Genomic DNA, 21127 nt, shown 5'->3' with positions numbered 1-21127 from the left:
CTGAAAATAAATTGCAAAACGGTAAGAATAGTAATACGAATTGGTACGATTTACTTTCAGGGACATTCAAATATTTTTATTTCACGCCACGAGGTCAATGCGTGTGTATGAGACATTTTTGACTATAAGTTTTGTAACTGAACCAGTTTTGACGAGAAATATAATTATTAACACCAGAAAATCAGGTGCAAAATTCTAATAGGTATATTAGCTCATATACATGCAGCAGCATTATGTACTATTATATAGTAATCGTTGGAGTCAGATTTGGAAAACTTTGTTAGTACTGATTACCAAGTACGAATATCATACGGGAGAACATCCTCTTTTGACTTCCAGATTGAGCTAATTCAACCACGGTCAGTATATATTTAGCCATAGTGAAACCACGGGATAGGAAGACTAAAAATACGATTGAAGGGAGAGTGTCGGCTTAATACATGTAATTACAGGGAAAAAATAAAAAGAAACGTGTTTAATGTAAAAAAACAGAGAGACCACTTGAAACTATGACCATCAGTAACCTCGGTTTTGAGCAGTCTGCAAGTATTTTCCATGAGCCATTCCTGACAACTAAAAGGAGAGATCAACGACGTAAGACTAGCCGTGTAGATAATCTGCAGAATCCACATTTTGTTGTCCAAAAAAAATAAGACCAGGAAAGCTGGACTATACTGCAGTTCGTATCCGTAAAATGTACCTACATATATACTTCAATTAAACTGTACATAACAACCAATATGATATTGTGATCACCATATTTTATAATACGTCGAGAAACGACCCAGCACCTACTAAATCTGATAATAAAACCCAGTCGACACTCGACAATTAACTTTTCTGTATTATACATATTTTATACCTATATACGTATAAGTTATCATCACGCATTTAAAATGTCACGCACGATTGCACGAAGCGCATATTATATATAAATTTTAATACATAGGTATATTGGTACATTGGCACTACAGAAGTTTAGTTTTTTAGTCGACTGCAGTGTAGGTACACTATTTTAAAGTAACACAACTCTCAATGCACGATCATCATCATCATATTATTATGTAGGTATACGTATATAATACTACGATAAACGCATATAATAGTAATTATTTTTAATGTACGTCTACAGTGTATGTAGAGCGCGCACGGCGCCCGTAAAATCCGACGATAATGTATGCGGTGTTAAATGTATGGCGAACATTCGCGGTGTGTATTGTTCGTGCTGTGCGTGAAACTAATTTTAATCAAGATTGAAACCCTCCGAGGTGGCCCGACGAGTTCAGCGCGAATATTATGATATAGGGGAGAGATTATCGTTTTGACAACGATGGCGCCCCGCGACCGCTTTACGACGAATTTGCGTGGACGCGTGGCTATGTGTGGGCAATATTATATACACTGCGTGGGTACTTATCTGTATATACGTTCGGTGTACATGTATCGGAACCTACGGAATGCGCGGCACAAAAAATAAAATAAAAACAACAAATAGGTACGTGATGAGATTGTCGAATAAATAAAACGAAAGGCGGAGGCGGTATTATGTATATTATGGTACACACATATTCTCACTCTATCTCTCTCTCTCCCACACACACACACACATACATATGATCGGTAAAAGTGTGGGAATTTGCATTTTATACGGCCGTATGTGTGTGCAAAATAAAGAAAAAAAATAACGGTGAGCGTACGTCGCGGGAATTCCACACGTCGAGCAGGGGATAGTGCATGTTGTCGGTGGTGGCGAGGGTTGTTCACCACGCGTGAATCCGACGGGGAGAAATTGTCACTGGCGAGTGTATATATGTGTGTGAAGGTAAACCTATATACAGTACACATCATAGGTATACATTATATACTATACCGTTACCACTGTGTGTATGGTATACTATTGTATTGTATATATATAAAGTGTTACACATATATACGCTGCAGGATGTGGGGTCGCGTGTGTCACGCGTATATGCATATATATATATAAATATATATAGATTAGAGTAGTCGTCGGGGTCGACAACGAGAGATATAGTTTGGCGGGACGCGTTACGGGGAGTACATTGGTGAGGGGTCGAAAGGGATGAAACGGCAAACGCAATCGAATGAATAATTGATTTGGATTGTTATTATACACACACACACGCACATACGTTCTCTTTCTCGATACTGTTGTTGAGCATACACGCACACACACATACTTGGCCCTTGTCGTCACCGTTTACCCCTTTCGATTGGTTACGACGACGACGACGACGACGACTACGCGAGGAGTATATTATTATTATTATTATTATTATTATTATTATTATTTATACCCACACACATACACTCAAACAGTGCTCGTTTTTGTAATGAGGTAATCGGCCGCGTACACACAAACGCGACTGTTATGCGCGCGCCACACCCTCCCCCCCACGCGACCGGTTAGTCACAGTAGTGCAGTCCCCGCGCGACGTATATTTCATCATTAACTCGGTCTCTCGTCTCCCCCTGGCGTAGTCTCTACCCTTCATCTCTTGTGGCACACGCACGCGTAAACACCTATATATACGAGCATTGCAGCTTCTGATGCTATAGTGAGAGGGATAAATAGATATAGATAGATAGCGAGCGTATGAGAGAGATAGTGATATAGAGAAAGAAAGAGAAAAAGAGAAAGACATAATATAGAGAGAGAGAAAGAGAGAGAGAGGTTTGCGTGAGGAGTATTCCGCTGGGAACGCGAGTCCGTGTGTTTTTTGGAGGGCGGTAGCGGAAGTATACGAGCAAAAGTTAATGGATCGACAACTTTGACGAAGTGCTTCGGAGGAAAAATATTTTCGAGCGATGAGGGACGAGCCACGACGACAACGCCGTTTGTGTTATAATATTCACTGGTATACCTGCCTCTTGCCCGAAAATGTATAATATGTTTTATTGATACCTACTCATATAAACGTTCTTCCAGATAATATACCTATAACCTATAAAATTATATAGACGTAGATTTAGGTACTAGTCGGTTAACTTTCATACCGGACTGCAAGAGGAATAGGAAATTAAATGAGTCCGGTGATCAAAACGTTTGATCGATTAAAAGATTAAGTGGCATTCAATAAATACATTTTAACTTTATTTATAAACTGTACATATGCTGTGCAGTGTACGATCAAGCCTTTATAAGTTACAATTTATAATAACATGTAAAGACATATAATAGTATGTAGATATGTTATCATTTATCTATAAATAATTCAGAGTTGAAATAATTTTGCAAAACAAAAGATAAGTTTAAAGAATTTAAAACCTACTTGTCTTCAAATTAATTTAAGCAGCTAGTTAAAGTTAAAATAATATATTCTTTTATAGAACTCTTGAAGTATGTATAAAAAGGTATGGAGCCCATATATAATTTATGTACCATTAAAATCAGATGAGTTATGGCAATAAAATGGCGTAATAATATGGATAGTTATGGCCTTATAGGGTATAATAAGAAGAAAAAATAACATAAAAACAATTCATCTAAACTATTAAAAAATACTTAAATATATAACGATGTATATAATACGTGTTAAATATCAACAAAATGTATTATATAATACGTAGAATAAGTGTAAAAATAGCCAATAAACAGTTTGTAAGCTCAAATAAAATACTCTTTAAACATATTATAATATTAAATCATTAATTAATTAACATAGATGTAGCGTGTGTTATAGAAGAAAAATAAAATGTTACGATTAATTTCACTCAATCAGTGTTTTAATATTTGATACCTACATTTATGATGTTTAAATTTAAAATATTAAAGAACAAAATTTAGGTTTGTATCTTATGCGTTAGGTATGTGTTTGTGTGAGTATAAATATAAATTTTATACTATAGTTAGTCAAAAGAAAATATAATAAAGCTAGTAATCAATTTTATTTTTTTGATATTATTAAATTCTTAACGTGAGTCAGTATGAATTACATCAATTTAAAAATTTAAGGATATTGAGCCAGTAGTATATTAAATTAAAAACGTTAAAAACAGGAAGAAACCGATAAATCATAAAATATGTCTTATTGTATAATATTATGATAATAAATTACTTTACTATATTATGAAAAAGATGAATTTTTGACACGCTTATAAAATAACAATTATAATATATACTTCGCAGTAGGCCCAGTGAAAATATTTAATATATTTTAGTAGTAGCCTCGGTATCTTGTTTAATAATATATGTTCAAGTTTATGTTGTTCAAAGTGGTAATTTCCTTAGCTTAGTTTTAACTAGTTTATAAATGTATTTACCTGGTGACCTCGATGGTTTGATTGGCTACCTGAGTGTCCACCCGACATTCCATGATGGTGGTGGTATGACGACATAACGTCGTGCTTGAGCTGAGAGAGCGGTCCAGGCGATCCAGTGGATCCAGGCCCCAAAGATCCATTGCCTTGGCCTCCACCGTTGCCATTACCAGATCCCGGGGATTGATGATTGTGATGATGGTGGTGCTTTCCCATGTCCACAGCAGCAAGCACTTCAGCTCTACTGAGTAGACCGTCATTGAGACCACCAAATAAGTCACCCTGCAAAAAAAAAAATTAAAAAAAATTAACTTTGCGTGTTACAATGGTTATTTTTGTTTAATTTTAAGGAATTCAATTCGCTTTCAATGAATAGAGAGAATGATTTAGCAATGTTTTCTTTGACATACATAATGCGAGGAAGACAAGTCAACAACTTGCCATACTTGAATATTAATGAAGAATCTTTATCCTTAGTCTTAAGCGGTTACGTTTTCTCACTATGCGTGGAATAAATGCTGAACTACGTGCAAAAGCTTTTCGTCAAGAGAAAATTCATAGTGGACTTATGACGCCCAAGATAAGAAGTATGACGTTTACTGAAGACGTCAATGAGTATATAGAGTTTACTTACTGGGGTTTTTTTTCGGGGTGTGCGACAAGTGCGTTGGACTTTAGAGACGAGTCGTAAATTATTTATGAGCTATTCCATTACTCTCTCGTTCTTTTATATGGTCATTGAAAAAAATGAAAAAGTATTATAAAAAATAACATGAACTACTATGAAAGATAGATGGATTTTAATTATAATAATGTATACAAAAGTCTGAAAAATATATACGTCAAAAATATAATACATAGGCAAATAATAATAATGTAGACAGGGTAAAAATACAAGTACCTATACCCACTGGACACTCTTTCGTTTCACTCACTCCGATATAAGACAGTGATAGTATCTTATTATGCATTTGAAGGTTATTTGAGAAATTATTTTGATCAAAGTAGTTTATTATATGTTTATATAATTATTTTGATATTAATATATCAATAAACCGAATACAGGGTTAAGTATGATTATCGTGTTCTATTATTTGTAGTCTCTACAAGACGAGTAAAAATAAAACAGGATCTATTACACATTTATATTATGGAATGAGAGTACTTTATAATGTTTGTAACTTCTCAAAGACTTCTTTGAACTAAAATGGGTAATTATTTGGCAAAAACTATTATAAACTATTATAAATAATATGGACTATACGCCTATACCCATCTATATACGTTTTTAATAGTTGTATCAACGTGTATTTAATAATTGTAGGTAAGAAAATGTATTTAAAAGGTATTTGGCTTATTAGAATAATAAATACCTATATACTATATATTATAGTGTGATAGAAAAAAATATAACAATTCTAGTTAATGATAATTTAGATTTAATAGCTTTTTTTGTTTAATTTATTTTTTATATTTACGATTAAATTAATTTAATGCAATTTATTGATTTGCGAAAAACGTTAAGTTTGGATTTCATTACACGTGTATAAGTTTTTACCAAAACAATTATGTCGGAAAGTATTGTTATACAAGAGAGCATATTACGACAGGTTATTTATACAATTTTAGGTGAGAATTAAGTATAAGTATTATTGTATTAAGTATATTGTTATAAATTGCATTTTATGTGTAGTCGACTACAACTGAATCCATGTTCCATTTGGATTGGTCAATGTAATTATTAATATAATTATACCTCCTCTTTGAGTATTATGTTTGTAGAGAGTAATTATATTTTATGGTTGAAAAATCTTCATCATTTCCAAAACGAATTAAAATAATAATTAAATATTTATCGTATTCTATAAACTTATTTTAAAAAAAACTACAATATATCGATGCGCGTCCAAGACATTTATTTAAATATAATTGGTAAATACAAAATATTCATTAAAATGTTGTTTACTCTAGTATTTTACTAGAAAAGTCCCTGTTGCTTATTTTTTTCGATTATATTAAAAGTTTCAGTTGAGGTATTTGTAAATTAACTTTATTGAGTATTACATAATATATTATGTATATTATCATTAGTAATAACTAATAATTAATATGTAATTTATATTTAATCTATATATATAAAAATAAGTGTACATTTTGAATACATTTTATAACTCAAGATCCATCGAATCGATTTCGATAAAAATTTCAGGACATATTAAAATTGATATGTAGATGGTTTCTGTGAAGTTTGTACGCTGTGGGATAAGTGGTTCCGGAATTATGGCCTCTTAAATGCACACCTGGCGACATGGCCAAAAACAACAACAACGTCTATACAATTATTTTTATCTATATATATAACCCATAGCAACCATTAAAAAACAAAAATGTTGATTGTGATCACTTCCCTTTTTAAATTAGCCTATGACACTCACAAAGAATGTGGCTTTGTATTGGTGAAAGAATTTTCGAAATCGGTTCAGTAGTTTCGGAGTTTATCCCGAACATACAAACAAACGCTATCATTTTATATATTAGTATAGATAAAAATGAATGTTTGTGTGTAGATTAGACCTCTGGGAAGAAGATAGGCTAATTTAAAAAGTGTTAAATTTGTTTTTTTTTATTCGTCGGATTTTAGTACGGTTGCGTTAGGCTTTTGTATTAATTGATTATATTAATCCTCTGTAGGTGGAATTAAGTAAAAATGACAAACTTGGTACAATTTTGATACTTTAGAGTTAAATCATACTCTTACGTACAAACAGCACGGGGTCCGCGATCTACCACAGGTAGATTGCCTACCTGATAATATACTGCTGTGAATCAGAATTTTTATTCCAGGCAGCAGAAAAGTTAAGATAAATTTTGAACACCATACACCGAATAATTGAACAAAGTTTGAGTCATGTAGAATTGGTACATTTAACGGGCAACGAAGTGCCAGCGAGATCAGCTAGTAGCTGTATATAAGTGGTTTTAAACTCTTGTCTGTGTATAAATTGATGTTATAGGTAGTTATATAATATATCATGAAATCATGATATATATTATTCTAGGTAACGCGTGTTCAAAGGTTATAAAAATCGAGAATTATTATTTTAAGATTTTTTGTTTGTATATGTTATTAAGTGTCTGGGTGTTCTTTAACGGTCGGCATGTGTTTGGAGTGGACGTGGCACGACGATGACGTGACAACGGAAAACGATTGGAGTGCATCGGAAAATATGTCGAAAACTCTCATATACGGAGGGGCAATTATCAGCGCTGGACCGGCGGCGCTTATTGCGTCGATGCAGACAAAACTCAGAGAGGTGCTAACCATCGGGACATTGCTCACCCTCTGCGGGTCAATTGTGCTCATGACGTGTTCGACCAGCGAATTGTCCACACTGATTACCGGACGAATCTTACACGGCATGGGTGCTGGGATCGTGTGTGTTGTCGTGCCCAATTACGCAGCAGAAATCACTGAGCCGAAGTATAGAGGTGAGAAACTGAGAACGTTAATACTATTACTACTCCTATTACTACTATACTAATATTAATAATATGTGTTTTATTGAGTCTACATTGTATGTTATATCGTGCGTTATATTTTAAAACGCACGTGTTCCATGATGCATATTGTACCTACGGCACAAAGGGCCACGCGACAAAAACGCTTTTAAGGGGACGCTACACCCGCAAGCGTTGTTTCCGTCTTACAAATGCACAACTTAGCAAAAACTGTTTTGCGTGGGACAACTATGCTCCCTCTGTATTTATAGTAGAGTTATCAAAATTCCACAAGCATAGAAAAAACTTTATCTGTGCCATAGGATTTTTATTATTTGGATAACATAAATACAATTCAAATTATCAGTTTGAAAACATTAGGTTTTTTTGTTTTTTTCGTTTAATTATTAAAAATTATTGGTAAGTGCTATCGAACACAGATAAAGTTCTTCCATATGTGTTGTGGAATTTAGGTAATTCTACTATAAATACAGAAGGAGCATAGTTGTCCCGCGAAAAACAGTTTTTGGTATGTTGTGCATTTGTAAGACGGAGACAACGCATGTGGCCTCAAGTGTAGCGTCTTCTTAACTATCTCCTTGACTCTACCTACAGCACTGTCGCGTAAATGATATGCGATATAATTAAGTAAATTTATACTTAATAATTATTGTTTTTTGATTGCTTTATTTATCGTCCTAGCTATTAATACGAGTGTCGAGTGCTCATAGTTTTTTTTTAGTTAATTTATATAAATGTAAATTAACATTATATAAGTGTTTAAACTTAAATTGCAAAAAAAAAAATCGAAGTCTTTATTTATACACTGGAACGTTTTAAAAATTATATTTATAAGTACATTATACCGGATTGAGTGATTGATAACTGCAAGCATAAACTTTGCACATGCTGAATAAATTAATATTATAATGCACAGTATTATGTATTGTACCTTTTATACCGTATACCTAAATAAGTGGAACTACAGCCTAGGAATTAGAATAACTAGTTTGGCATAAATTAATTTTAATTACTAACTTTATTTTAACAATGTTTATTATTGTATTTAGACGTGTTAACTGGTTTGCATCATATATACTTGTTAAGTGGTATGATGTTGTCACACTTGGCTGATGATTATTGCACGTATTCATATGTGAATGTTGGAATTGTAGGTATGGCAATTTTAAACTTGATAGTATTATGCGTTATCGAAGATCCACCTTATTTTCAATTGATATTTTATGAAAACTTACGAAAGAGCGAATCAGATTGTAAATGTATTGATGTATCAAGCAATAGTTGTCACAAGGTAAGCAACTGCAATACCATTATATGGTCTGTGGATAATATTGTGATGGTAGGTATTGTTTTGACATTAAATGTTTATTTATCGTTTCAGCTTTTAAGACACCGTGACATCGACAAAATAATGGAACTGTCTTCGATTTTTACGAAAACACAATATTATCGACCGCTGCTTATTAACATCTGTTTAATAAGTATCCAACAATTTAGTGGTAACATTTCATTGATGGATAAATTACAATGTGCGTACGGAAAACAACTACCGAAAAGTGGAATAATATCAACTATAACTGGTTTCCAAGTATTAGCATATTGTTACCGTTCATTATCACTTATCATACATTATAGTTCAATAAAATGCACTACTTAAGTATATTTTATACGTAGGTAAATAGAGGCGAAGGTTTACTACCGAACGTCAAGAATATTATATAGTTAGTTTCCTATTGGTTGGTAGAAACTTTCAGACACTTTATTTATTGCTAAATTGCCGGCTGGAGACTTTGCCGATCGAGCACCACCCTAACTAATAGCACAGCAGACTATAGAGTCTCTGGGCCTTTCAAAGACATCTTAATCCTGATTAGGAGTTCATACAAGAAGTTTTACTGAGTTTCAATAGGAGCTCCCTTGGCGCTTCTCTGTGTTATTAGGACACTTGTATCGATTGCAGCATGGTTGTCAGTTAGCTCGGCCTTTTGGGGGGACGTTGTGTTCACATAAACGGAAAAAAATGCATTTTAATTTAATTTAATTATTTATTATACCTAATAATATTTAAAATAATATAAAATATTTTACATACTATTATACATTGATAATATTCTGTCCTTACCCATTATATTATAATAGTATATGGTAGGCACCAATAAGTACACGTCATAATGTATTTAAAATATTATATTATTTACTATCTATTTCTAACGGAATGACGTTTTAATTCTTTCATTATATTGTTATATTTTTTTATATTATTTTTTTTTTAAACTTTTTTAGCTCTTTTCATCAATTTGTTGTTTATTAACTATATATATTTTGGGAAAGAAAAATGTATTAATCATCTCAGGACTTGGAATGACAATCACTTTATCTTTGGTGATTGCCACATTATATTATATGAAAAGCTTAGATGCGTTATGGTTACCTAATTTAATCATTATGTATATTATTTTTTATTCGATTGGATATGGTCCAATTCCATGGATTTTAATGCCACAAATTTGCCCAAGAAAAGTAAGCTTTCAAATTCAAATTCAGTTTTTTGTTTATGTATGCAATATTGTTCTTAGACCATTTTACAAACATTTAATTTAAACAATATAACATATTTTAAAACAATTACTAATTTTTCAATTTATAATTACTTTCCATGGTTTGGCGTGGCTTGGGGGTTACAATCAGTCACGAAACGTGATCTGAGAGTAAGCACCGGCCAGTGCCACTAATTCATAGATGGGTGACCACCAAATATATTGTTAGTATGAAATAATATGACAATGATTTTTAATTCAGTTTTATTTACCTATTTATTTTTAGTCGAAATTGTGGACATCTGGAGTCACTGTAAGTCTATACGCTTTTTTAAATTTAATTATCAATCAGCTATTTATCAACAATATAAGATATACGGTGTACATGTTAAGTGGAGTGGACATTTTTCTATTCATTTTCACTATTGTAAGTGTTTTTGGTACAGTTTTTGCATGTATATTCATACCAAAAATAAAAGATCGTATTTCATCATAAAATGTATGCGTTCCATCATTTAAGATTACAGATAAAAATAAACGAATTTTCCTACTTTTGTTTTATTTTTCCTTAGTAGTGTTTAATTTAGAAGGCTTACAAAGCTGTAAAAAGCTTTTAAAAAGGTCTTGACATGGCAAAAAACCTCTCTATATTGTGATAAAGTTTGTGGATTTTATACAACCATAATGTAAAAACAGTAAAAATGCGCAAGACCTCCAAAAATATGGAATATAAAATGCAAGAAAAAGCACACTTCACAAATAAATTTATATTAACTTTCTGGGTTCTACTTCTATAGGCATATCTATTATAATAAGTATATACCTACTATATATAACATTAAATAAATACAATAGTTAATTATGTTAAAATGTTGTTTTTTAAAATTGGTAAAACAATAGACCAATCTAAACAGTAATACAATAGTTAATTATGTTAAAATAATGTTTTTTTGTCCATGATAAACAGGTACTGATTGATCAAACATAATATTTATTTATTTTTTATTTTTTTTTAACCCGCAACAACTTAGGCCATCGGGTGGTTTTTAAGCTGTGGGGGAGGGAACAGTAGGTGTAAACACGTGTGTGTAGTTTTGGCAGATTTTCAAGTGGGCACCCGTAGGTCTCTGCTATGCCCGGGTGGGGGATGGCGGCACTTGTTCTCCGGACACCGTGACTTGCCCGAAGAAAAATGCCACCCGCGGCCGAGGTATCGAACCAGCGTCGGTGTGCGTCGCAACCAACGCCTTAGACCACTCGGCCACTCCATCCCCCAAAACATAATATTATTATTTAATTAATTAATAACAATACAAATTTACTAAGAAAACAATGCTATTTCAAAGATTGTGTAGTCAAAAAAAAACATTTGAATAATATTTCTATAAGATAGGTACAGTATTTATAATTGAATTTGTGAAAAAAGTCACAATGGACTAAATTACAAAACTGCGGAGTGAAAGGCCTTCACTCTGCGTAGTATAATATAAATTATAAATCTGTAGTGAATACTAGTGATCGCTGTGCAGGAAACGACGATCAATACCACAATTATTATTTAAGTGACGTAGCATGTTTGTTGCGATCTTGACTCACATTTCCAACAATAGTAACAATAACGTATGGAGGCATGATATTGAGATATTCTATATTCTAATATTACTTCCAAGTTCCAGCTACTGTCGAATCGCATTATAATGTGGATTGGTAAAAACAACTTGTTGTTTTCACCTTTGCTATAGGCCTGTTGCTTTAGCTTTGCACGTAAATCATGTATTAACCTAACCCACCCGGTAATTACGAAAATATTATTACCCACGCGGCATCATCATATAATAATAATGACAATAATAATAATAATAATAACATAAGCCCTGCTGCAACGGACGGATTAGATAACGCACGCGTGGTGAGACCGCGGTGTATAGGAGTATATTATTATAAATTACAATCTTAATGACCTCATCGAAATATAGTCTAAACTACCATTGAAAAACACAGCAAATTTTAAAGTCAGTATAATTTTTAAACTAAGTTTAGATAATCTCTAGTTTAAAGTATAGGTACTGGTACAACTTCTGGCTCTTAATCATCATCGCCAAACAGTTTAACTAGGATGATATACTGCAGAGTGCAAACCACACAAGATGTTTACATTTTAAAAAAGATGGTCAGTGGGTAATGAGCTGCTGTACACTAGGTGTCTAGAGAGTCACTGTAAATTGTAATGGATGTGTTATTAAATTTGAATCCAATGATTTAAAATCATTGTATACGAAAAACGATAGGTACTCGGATTCTGAGTGAAAACGGTCTGTCTGTCAGCCTATAATATTACTAAGTATATTTTATGACATTATTGTGATTAAAGTAATTTATTACACTAATACGCATTAGCAATATTTACTCCATCTTAAACACCAAATCTGAAACAGCTATTAAAGTGATAATCGCCTTTATACTGGAGGCTTCATTATATAGTATATATGAATTGAATATGATGTTAATCTTAATTTTGTATTGTTTTGTTTTTATTATGTAATTGTCAAGCTATCATAGTTTATACAAGAGGATTTAAATAAAAAAAAAGCATTAGCACAACAGTAGATTAAATTTATTCACGCAAAAAAAATTACATTTGAAAATGTCATTGTGTGTATAAAATATAATAATTTATTCTAAAAGTTTCGTATACTCCCGAACAATATTTATAAATTATAACAAAATAATTAAAATCGTTATTCTTGGTTTTAATATGTATTTTGGTCCCAATTTGAAATTATAATGTATACAAAAAATAAATGTGTTTATATATTTTTATTAGATTTCTTGGTTATAGTATGAACACTATGAACTATTTATGAGAATCGTTGTTTTAAATTTTTAAGTATCAGCTATAAAAATTTAACATTTTATAATTTTTTAACATCAAAATAATATGAAAACTTTTGAGATTTTGATAAATGTCAAAATTATTATTGTCAAAATTTGACTTTAAATATTTATAAAAATAATTCGTGACTATAGATCTTTAATATTTCTAAACTGCAATATTATAACTACTTATGAGGAAGAACCTTGTATACAATTTTCAAGCGTTACCTATTACTTATTACCCAACGAAATACTTAATAATAAACTAAAAATATTGAAAGTTGAAACTAAAAACTGGTCAAAGTATATTGAAAAATTTACTATAAATAAAAAATAATAAAATTAAAATTTGATTAAAATTTGAAGTACGAGTATTAGTTTTTAATAACAACAAAACAAGAAAATCGTTGTATTTCAAATGCTAAAAAATTAGTTTGACCTTCCGGTAAATTTTTTTACGTACATTTTTTTCCGGCTAATTTTTATGATTCTTGTGATTTTTATGTATTTTGTCAAAATCTTAACTTCAGACGCTAATAAAAAATTACTGTGTATTTATGCTCAATTTTTTTTTTAATGTCCACTAACATCAACTTATGAGAAACATTGTATTACATTTTCAAGTTTTTTGACCGAGCAAAAGTTTTTTACGTTTATATTAAAAAAATAATTAATAAAACTCGAAATGTTTTTAAGCCTATAGATAGTTAAAAAATAGTCGCTACATTTCAAAAACTTTAAGATGCATAGAAATTGCAAATATAAATATCCAGTGAAAATGTATTTATGGTTATTATTTTTAGAGTTACACGCCACCCCTTACTCTAAATAACAAAATCAATTTTCTGGTTTTGCTTAAAAATATAAGTTTCTCCTTAATTTTTTGTTTATTTTTCCTGACGTTTTTGAAAACTTTTGGGAATTCTTTACTTATGACTCCCCAAAGTTCCAAGTAGATTCACTTTTCTACCAGAAAATAGGCTGTTGAAGAAAATCAAAAAATGATGACAGACAAGAAAAAAAACATACATCATTGTAAAATTAATGTAATACATTCATCGCTCGGCTCAGATTCAGAGCTTAAATGCATCATCGTTGATACAATAGGAATAGGTTATTAAGAAGAATAATATTATTGACTTAAAGTCGGAATATATTAAATTTACTTTAACAATGAGTAGGTTCTTGTATACTAAGTACTAACCGAGACAATAAATATTTTGGTTTAACCCTTGTTTTTGTCTGTTTGGATGCCAGGTGTTTATTTATATTCGCCTCTTCAACCCCCGCGCCGGTTACATCAAGAGATGGTGCCCTTGCAAACTGTGCACATAACGAGAAAATTATATGTTACCATAAATCGTAACTTATATACGAGGTAAACCGCAACGACCTTCTGGATATTATTAAAACAATATAATCACTATAAATTATTATATAATTACAACACACCTTCCAGGGGTTTCTGATTCTGATCTGACGAATGTAGGTACAGTGTTATATTTTTTATCATTAAATTATGGAGATATGCATTGTTTTGATTTTAATACCAACGTCTAACATTGATGGAAAAGGTTTTATTTCAAATACTTTTTAGGGTACTTTGAAATATAGGTATAGTATAATAAACCGTCGATCGGCATCGATCGAACTCGGTGTGTGCCAAAGTTGAGCTGTAGGGTAAAAGCGTGGCGACGAGCGCTATTCATGAAATATTTATGATTTACTGGATCGTACTTTTTTACTTCCGCGATCGGTCTTAAAGAAAAGTGTTTTATAAACAACCTTATATATACATCATCACCTCGATTTTCCATAGTCATACAAGAGTCTCCACTTGTGGTGTAATTTTATTATTGATATTACATTTATGCAAGGAAATATTTTATAAGAGAATTATGGCTATATAGAAAGTACCTTACAGCTATATAAAATATCGACTACTGTAAAATATACTACACTATTATACAATTAATAATTTCTTTATAGTTTTGCATACTTTGTAAAAGTGTATTTATTTATTTATTTGTTATTTTTGATGAATTTTGCTAATAATGAGAATAATAATACCTAATAGTTATATTATATAGCTCATATAACTTATAACTCATATTAATAGTTTTATTTTTAATGTTCAATGATTATTAATAATGCATATTTATATTTTAATCAAACTTCAAACAATATTGGATTTTTAACGATTTGATAATGTTTAATGTATTAATGTACGTACAAACAAAAATGTATTTAATTTAATTAGGGAAAACTGTAGACCTTTTATGTTTGTATACCATTTCAGTACTAAGTATAGTTTGTATATTATATAGGTTCCATATTACTGTATAAAACAACGTGAAAATATAAATAAATAGTATAATTTTATTTTTTAAGTGCTTACTATCCACATTAAAGTATGTATTCAGGTGTATAAAATGGTATACTACTAATTACTAATTTAGAATAATATTTTCGCTGTTTATTCTTAATTTTTTTTTTTTTTAAATATTTTTACGAATTTTTCAATTATCACAGAAACCTATAGCAATTTTAATTAATTAATTGGTTTTGGGTGCTTGTAAACAAGTGTATATTATGCATATTATGCATATATTATGTTGTTGATGCATAGTCAGTATATTATACTCAGTTGAGTTCAATACTTCAACGCAAAGAAATCCCAAGAGGAGATTTATGAATCCGTCCTTGTGTAATCGGACTAACGAATGTGAATCGTATTTAGTGCTATTTAGACATTATCTCCGGTGTGCTCGATATATAGAGGAGCTTTCCGAAACGTTTTCTCTTGGTATTAAGGCATCGGCGAATTTCTGCCTCACGTATCCGGCATAGTTAGTAGATGCGTGCAGAATAGAGGGGGTGGATACGACCGGGGCTCATTTATTATTTACCGGAGCCGCGAATGGGACGGTTTTAAGGCCGCTTGTGTGTTCTCTACCCCGGCCGTCGCTCGGTCCACCGAATAAAGTCCTTTTAATTCCTGTTCCCGAAGCCACTTTGCAACGACGAAAACCAAAAAGCCTTGCATTTCGTTGATGATTTTTAGTTTATAGTCTTCATCCTCCCTCATTTTTACTCTCGGGAGTTTTGTTCTCACTCGAGGGACTTTTTTTTAATGTGTCGGCTAAATTGTTTCGTCTTTGCAGCAAGAATGAGAGAATTTAAAAAAAAAATAAAAATGTTTAAAAAAAAAATAAAGATAAAAAGACACCCTCGACTAAGCGAAGAAAGAAAAAATACGGTTCTTATTAATGTTCACTTTAATACAATACTGTCTGCAACGTTTAGGACCGCTTTTAACAAAAAGAAGGAAAAAACTTTCTCAACAAGTGCTAAGTCGATTATATAAAACTCGCCTTTCTTGACAACTGAAAGAATAAACCTCATCTATCGATTCTTGACAAACTGATGTAGGTATAGGTTGGTAGGTATAAAGCTGTAATTACAAAATACAATCTAAATTTATTGTACTGGGAAACTAATTTTTAGATTCGTTTAAAGGTAACCTAACCTATACAGTATACATATATTTTCTTATCCCGTAAACCTTTCACAACGTCTATCTACCTTTAAGCAGTAGTATGATAGAGGTAAACGCTAAACACGATATCTAAACAGTCTACATATTTAACATTTAGTACGTTTATCGAAGCTGTTTAATGAATAATTTCTACGAAATTAAGATATAGTACATAAAGCTGTTATAAATAAAACGTACATTGTGTCGTGGAGACCAGGTGTTGCACATGAATGAGGACGCATCCTCTAGGATCCGGCTCTGAAAATACGAAAACTATGGTTAGATTTTCAGAAATATTTGGATAAGACCCATAATATTCATAAATACTTAAAATATTTTTAAATACACATATATTTTTTTAATTCTGTGATATATTATATAATACATGAACATATTTTCATATTATATGAAACTTTCAACAACGCAACCTAACGAATGAGATATTTCAAACGTTTTGTCATTAATATTTTAAAATATTTTGTTTTTGAATTATTTATTATTTCAAGCATATTTTGCTTTATATATTGTTGTTATGTTTAACAATTTATAGTATATATGCACTTCATAGTTCATAATCTTTAAATAATTAACAACAATATAAGTACAACAGTCATTTCACTGCTAATTTGTATGTTAAAGTAAACCAATTTGGAAAAATCGAATAAGAATGTTTTTAACAATAGTATATCTATATAGTTTATACACTAAACGAGCTTCCAATAACTAATAAGTAATGATTCTTTTTACTATAAATATACAAAAAGTTTATAACACAGAAATCAATAATTTAACAGATATTTTCATACTATATTAATCTATTAATATTTGGAGGTATAGGTACTGCATGGTATTCAAATATTATATAAAATAATATTATTCTTATCCTTGCATGTTAATAAATGCCACTCGTATATAGGTAGACATTGACATAAATCTGTATCGACTATCATTATACAATTTACTTTAGTTATCGTAGAAATGGGTTTAAAAAAATATTAAATATTAAATTTTTATTTAGGTAAGTATATAAAATTATTAAGAAATTCGGGTGTTTAAATGGAATCGGACAAACGAAGAAAATATTCACGTTTTTAAACTTGAAACAATCAAAAGTTTATTGTTTTTGGTGGTTTTTTTTGTGACCTATCGGTAAAACTTTGTGGCATAATCTTAAAAATTATACCTATGGCAGTGGGTACACCTACGCCATACATATTATTATATTTGGACGGTATGAAAAGACGCCCTATACTGATTATACGCCGTATATTATATAGGTACGTTTACAACACAACGCCATCGAATTTTTACAAGTATATAATATACTTTATAATAGTTATATATGTATATCGTACTCGGCTAAATTGTGCATAAATCAAACGTACAGTGACACGAAAAGGGGTTTCCGTTGTATTATAGTGGTAGTGCCTATATATATATTTTAATATGGTGGCGGCGGCTGGATTTGCGTCACGTGTCATTTTCCCACTTGGAACGTCCAAGCTTCGGTGATGTGATAATCACTCGCACGTGTGTTGCATTACGCGCGTACTCGTAACGCGTACAGGGCCGGGGACGAGGGAGACTTCGCTTCAAAATTCAGTTAGTACTTGACAGACGGTCGTATACGCAAAATAATTACCACAACCCGCCGACCGTAATGCTATATACAATATTATACATGTATATAATATATGTGCGCTGCACTGTTTTGACACAGCAGTTGCGCGCGTTGTTATTACTTTGCTGAGGTAAAATAAAAATAAAAAACTTTTGTGTCCACTTATAATATAAACGTAAATATAGATATACACGGGGAGGGGGAAATTTACAAAATTAAAATCCTTAGTAATTAATGTAATTGCGTCAATTAGTACGGATATAATGTGTGTGTGCGTATACGCGCGCTCGCGCGTAATATCAAACACACCTGCATCAGGTTTTTATAGTTTTTCATTATAATTATGATAAATTTCTCAATTACAAAAATATATATTATGTTCTGCAGCACATATCATAACGTCTATTTGCTATTGGATCAATTATAGACGAGCCAAATGATTCACAAGGTATGAATTATGTCGTTTTATAAAAAATAATAATGACATGAATAAATGAAAATCAGCCTTCAAAATGTATAACCATGGATAGGTATACTAACTATACGTATAACGAATAAAAAGTTAAGTGTAGTTATGATTTTATGCGTATTATAGGTATATATAAATATATAAGGTATATTATTATATTAATTGGTGCACAATAATTATATATTATAAATACTGTAAGGATTTTAGAAATTAATGAAATTTTCGATTTTTGGTTTTAAATGTTCAGTATAAAGTATACACTTTGTGCAGTATATATTGTTTATATTTTATTGATTTGAATTTTGATTGAATCTCGTGATTGAGAGAAAATAATATGTATATTGTACACTATAATATGTATTCGTAGATATGCGTTTTATACCGCTTATATAATTATATTATACTATACATAGGTTACTTATAGTAATGTTGTCATAATGGTCAAATTTCAATTTTGTGATAGCCAAAAGTAAAAAGACATAATAAATAAATGATTTAATTTAATTATTTCGTTGAGGATACAATAATTTTCGTCTAATTGAATTTAAATTTATTAAATATAAAATAAAAACTTGATAATTGTTGGCTATTATATTTTAATATCTACCTATACCTACGTGAATAATAAATTATATGCACATCTATAATGTATATTATTTACAAACATTTCATTAAATAAATTTTATATTTTTGCGATAAATCAACGTTTAAAATAAAACAAGATGATTATTTAAAAAAAAAAACCTTCAAAGATTATTTCAGTTTAAAATGTATAAACTACGTATATAAATATAAATAAGTTAAGTTTAAATATTTTCTTATATACTATTACCCTAGAACTTTGTGTAATAAACACTAAGCAATAGAGTTTGTCATTATGACGAGGGTTATTTCAGTTACGTATCTATGGTGGCTAGCAGGTTGCAGGTATAGAAAACCGATCAATAATAAATTAATGACCGCAACCTATGTAACAGTCGACACGTACAGTTAAAAAAAAGGAACATATATCAGCCGGTCATAAAGGTTTTAAAAAAAAAAAAATAAAAAAACATTGTTTGATACACAGTACACTGTATTTATTATAATTATTTATAAATGTAAAACCAAAATACTGATAATATAGAATTATAGGTACATCTTATTAATATAATGTATATACAAATTGCTATTTAGGACTTAAATACAAAGTATTTAATTTTTTATTTTCATATTCTAAATTTTTAGTTTGCACAATACTAGAACTTTCCTGATCAGATGATAAGTTAATATCTACTTGTGTTTGGACAGTGAGGACATCATCACTCATCAGTCTAAAATAAATAAAGTAGTATACTTTTTAATTGATCTATTGTATGGTAATTAATAATTATTTTTCCACATCACAAATCTGTACCTATTATAACCATTTTATATAATAATAATCAGCAATTTTTAACATAACTTTTGACGCTTTGTAAAATAATTTTGAATTTGGTTTCTTTTACTCATTTTATAAAGTTAACGTCAGCACGAACAGCAGTAAAATGAATGTTTTACAATACACACAATTTTGTTATATTCTTAATCTTAAATAATTTGGATTTTCAGCGATCGACTTTCATATATAAGTTTATATTATCTGTGACAATCACCTTCTATTGTATCTAGTACCTAACCGTCTAACCTTATACCTATTAATCCTAATCTTTATTACACCATTGAAATAAAATAAAATGATAAATTTATTTTATTTTAAATTACAGCTGCTTTAACGAAAATATACAATTGTTCTTTAATACAAATTATAGTTAATAAATTATATTCACCGCTAAAATGTTTCTACTCTTAAAAATTTCGGGGGGGTCCGGACCCCTGGACCCCTCCAGTTACGGCCTTGCGGGCAAGCGTAAATTGCGCCCGGTATTTTTCAAGTACAAATTTCTGTGTAGTAAATTGCGCCCAATAGAAATATTATTTTTATGCTAGTCATTTAGCGACTCAATGCACTTTGTTTCACGGTTTTAGATTATGCTTAGCTTTGTTTCACCCGAAGACAACTCACGTTTTAATTTTGAAAATTTTTAAGTTTAGTAGATTATAATATAATTTTCTTTCTGTCTAAATCCAGTATGTATAATATCCATGTTACACTGTTGCACGCAAACGGCTTACTAAAATATTACCTATACGTAAAGTCGTTGTATACGCGTAAGGTTAGGTTAGGTTAGGTTAGGCATTGACATCGCTAATAATTCATGGGCACAAATTGACTACATTTTTTGGGGGGGACTCAAGCCCTCCTCCCC

The 21127-nt window shown here is 30.7% G+C and overlaps 2 protein-coding genes across 4 annotated transcripts in view; one reads left to right on the top strand and one right to left on the bottom strand.

The window, feature by feature from the left end:
* LOC132948949 (inhibitory POU protein) overlaps nucleotides 1-21127 on the bottom strand; it is a 43376-nt gene that overhangs the window by 3922 nt on the left and 18327 nt on the right. For 2 of the 3 annotated variants that reach the window (XM_061019667.1, XM_061019668.1), the window contains exons 3-4: nucleotides 16948-17007; nucleotides 4285-4563 (exon numbers count right to left, since the gene is read on the bottom strand). In XM_061019667.1, the coding sequence (XP_060875650.1) occupies nucleotides 4285-4563; nucleotides 16948-17007 (339 nt within the window). The remainder of the gene's footprint in view (nucleotides 1-4284; nucleotides 4564-16947; nucleotides 17008-21127) is intronic. The other variant, XM_061019669.1, reaches the window with a different exon arrangement.
* On the top strand, nucleotides 43-12301 carry LOC132948950 (glucose transporter GlcP-like). The gene is made up of 7 exons (XM_061019670.1): nucleotides 43-359; nucleotides 453-696; nucleotides 7414-7770; nucleotides 8850-9091; nucleotides 9182-9388; nucleotides 10084-10320; nucleotides 10624-12301. The coding sequence occupies exons 3-7, from the start codon at nucleotides 7440-7442 to the stop codon at nucleotides 10831-10833; spliced, it is 1227 nt and encodes a 408-aa protein (XP_060875653.1). The 5' UTR covers nucleotides 43-359; nucleotides 453-696; nucleotides 7414-7439; the 3' UTR covers nucleotides 10834-12301.

This window comes from Metopolophium dirhodum, chromosome 7 (assembly GCF_019925205.1).
Source record: "Metopolophium dirhodum isolate CAU chromosome 7, ASM1992520v1, whole genome shotgun sequence".
Taxonomy (NCBI): domain Eukaryota; kingdom Metazoa; phylum Arthropoda; class Insecta; order Hemiptera; family Aphididae; genus Metopolophium; species Metopolophium dirhodum.
The sequence above is the reverse complement of the archived record's forward strand: the minus strand, read 5'-3'. Positions and strand labels throughout refer to the sequence as shown.

Bases quoted from the DNA above. Each gene is read 5' to 3' on its own strand.
- LOC132948950 (XM_061019670.1), top strand. From the start codon at position 7,440: ATGTGTTTGGAGTGGACGTGGCACGACGATGACGTGACAACGGAAAAC. The intron at 9,389-10,083 runs GTATTAGCATAT...AAACTTTTTTAG, and splicing joins CAACTATAACTGGTTTCCAA to CTCTTTTCATCAATTTGTTG. The intron at 10,321-10,623 runs GTAAGCTTTCAA...ATTTATTTTTAG, and splicing joins CACAAATTTGCCCAAGAAAA to TCGAAATTGTGGACATCTGG.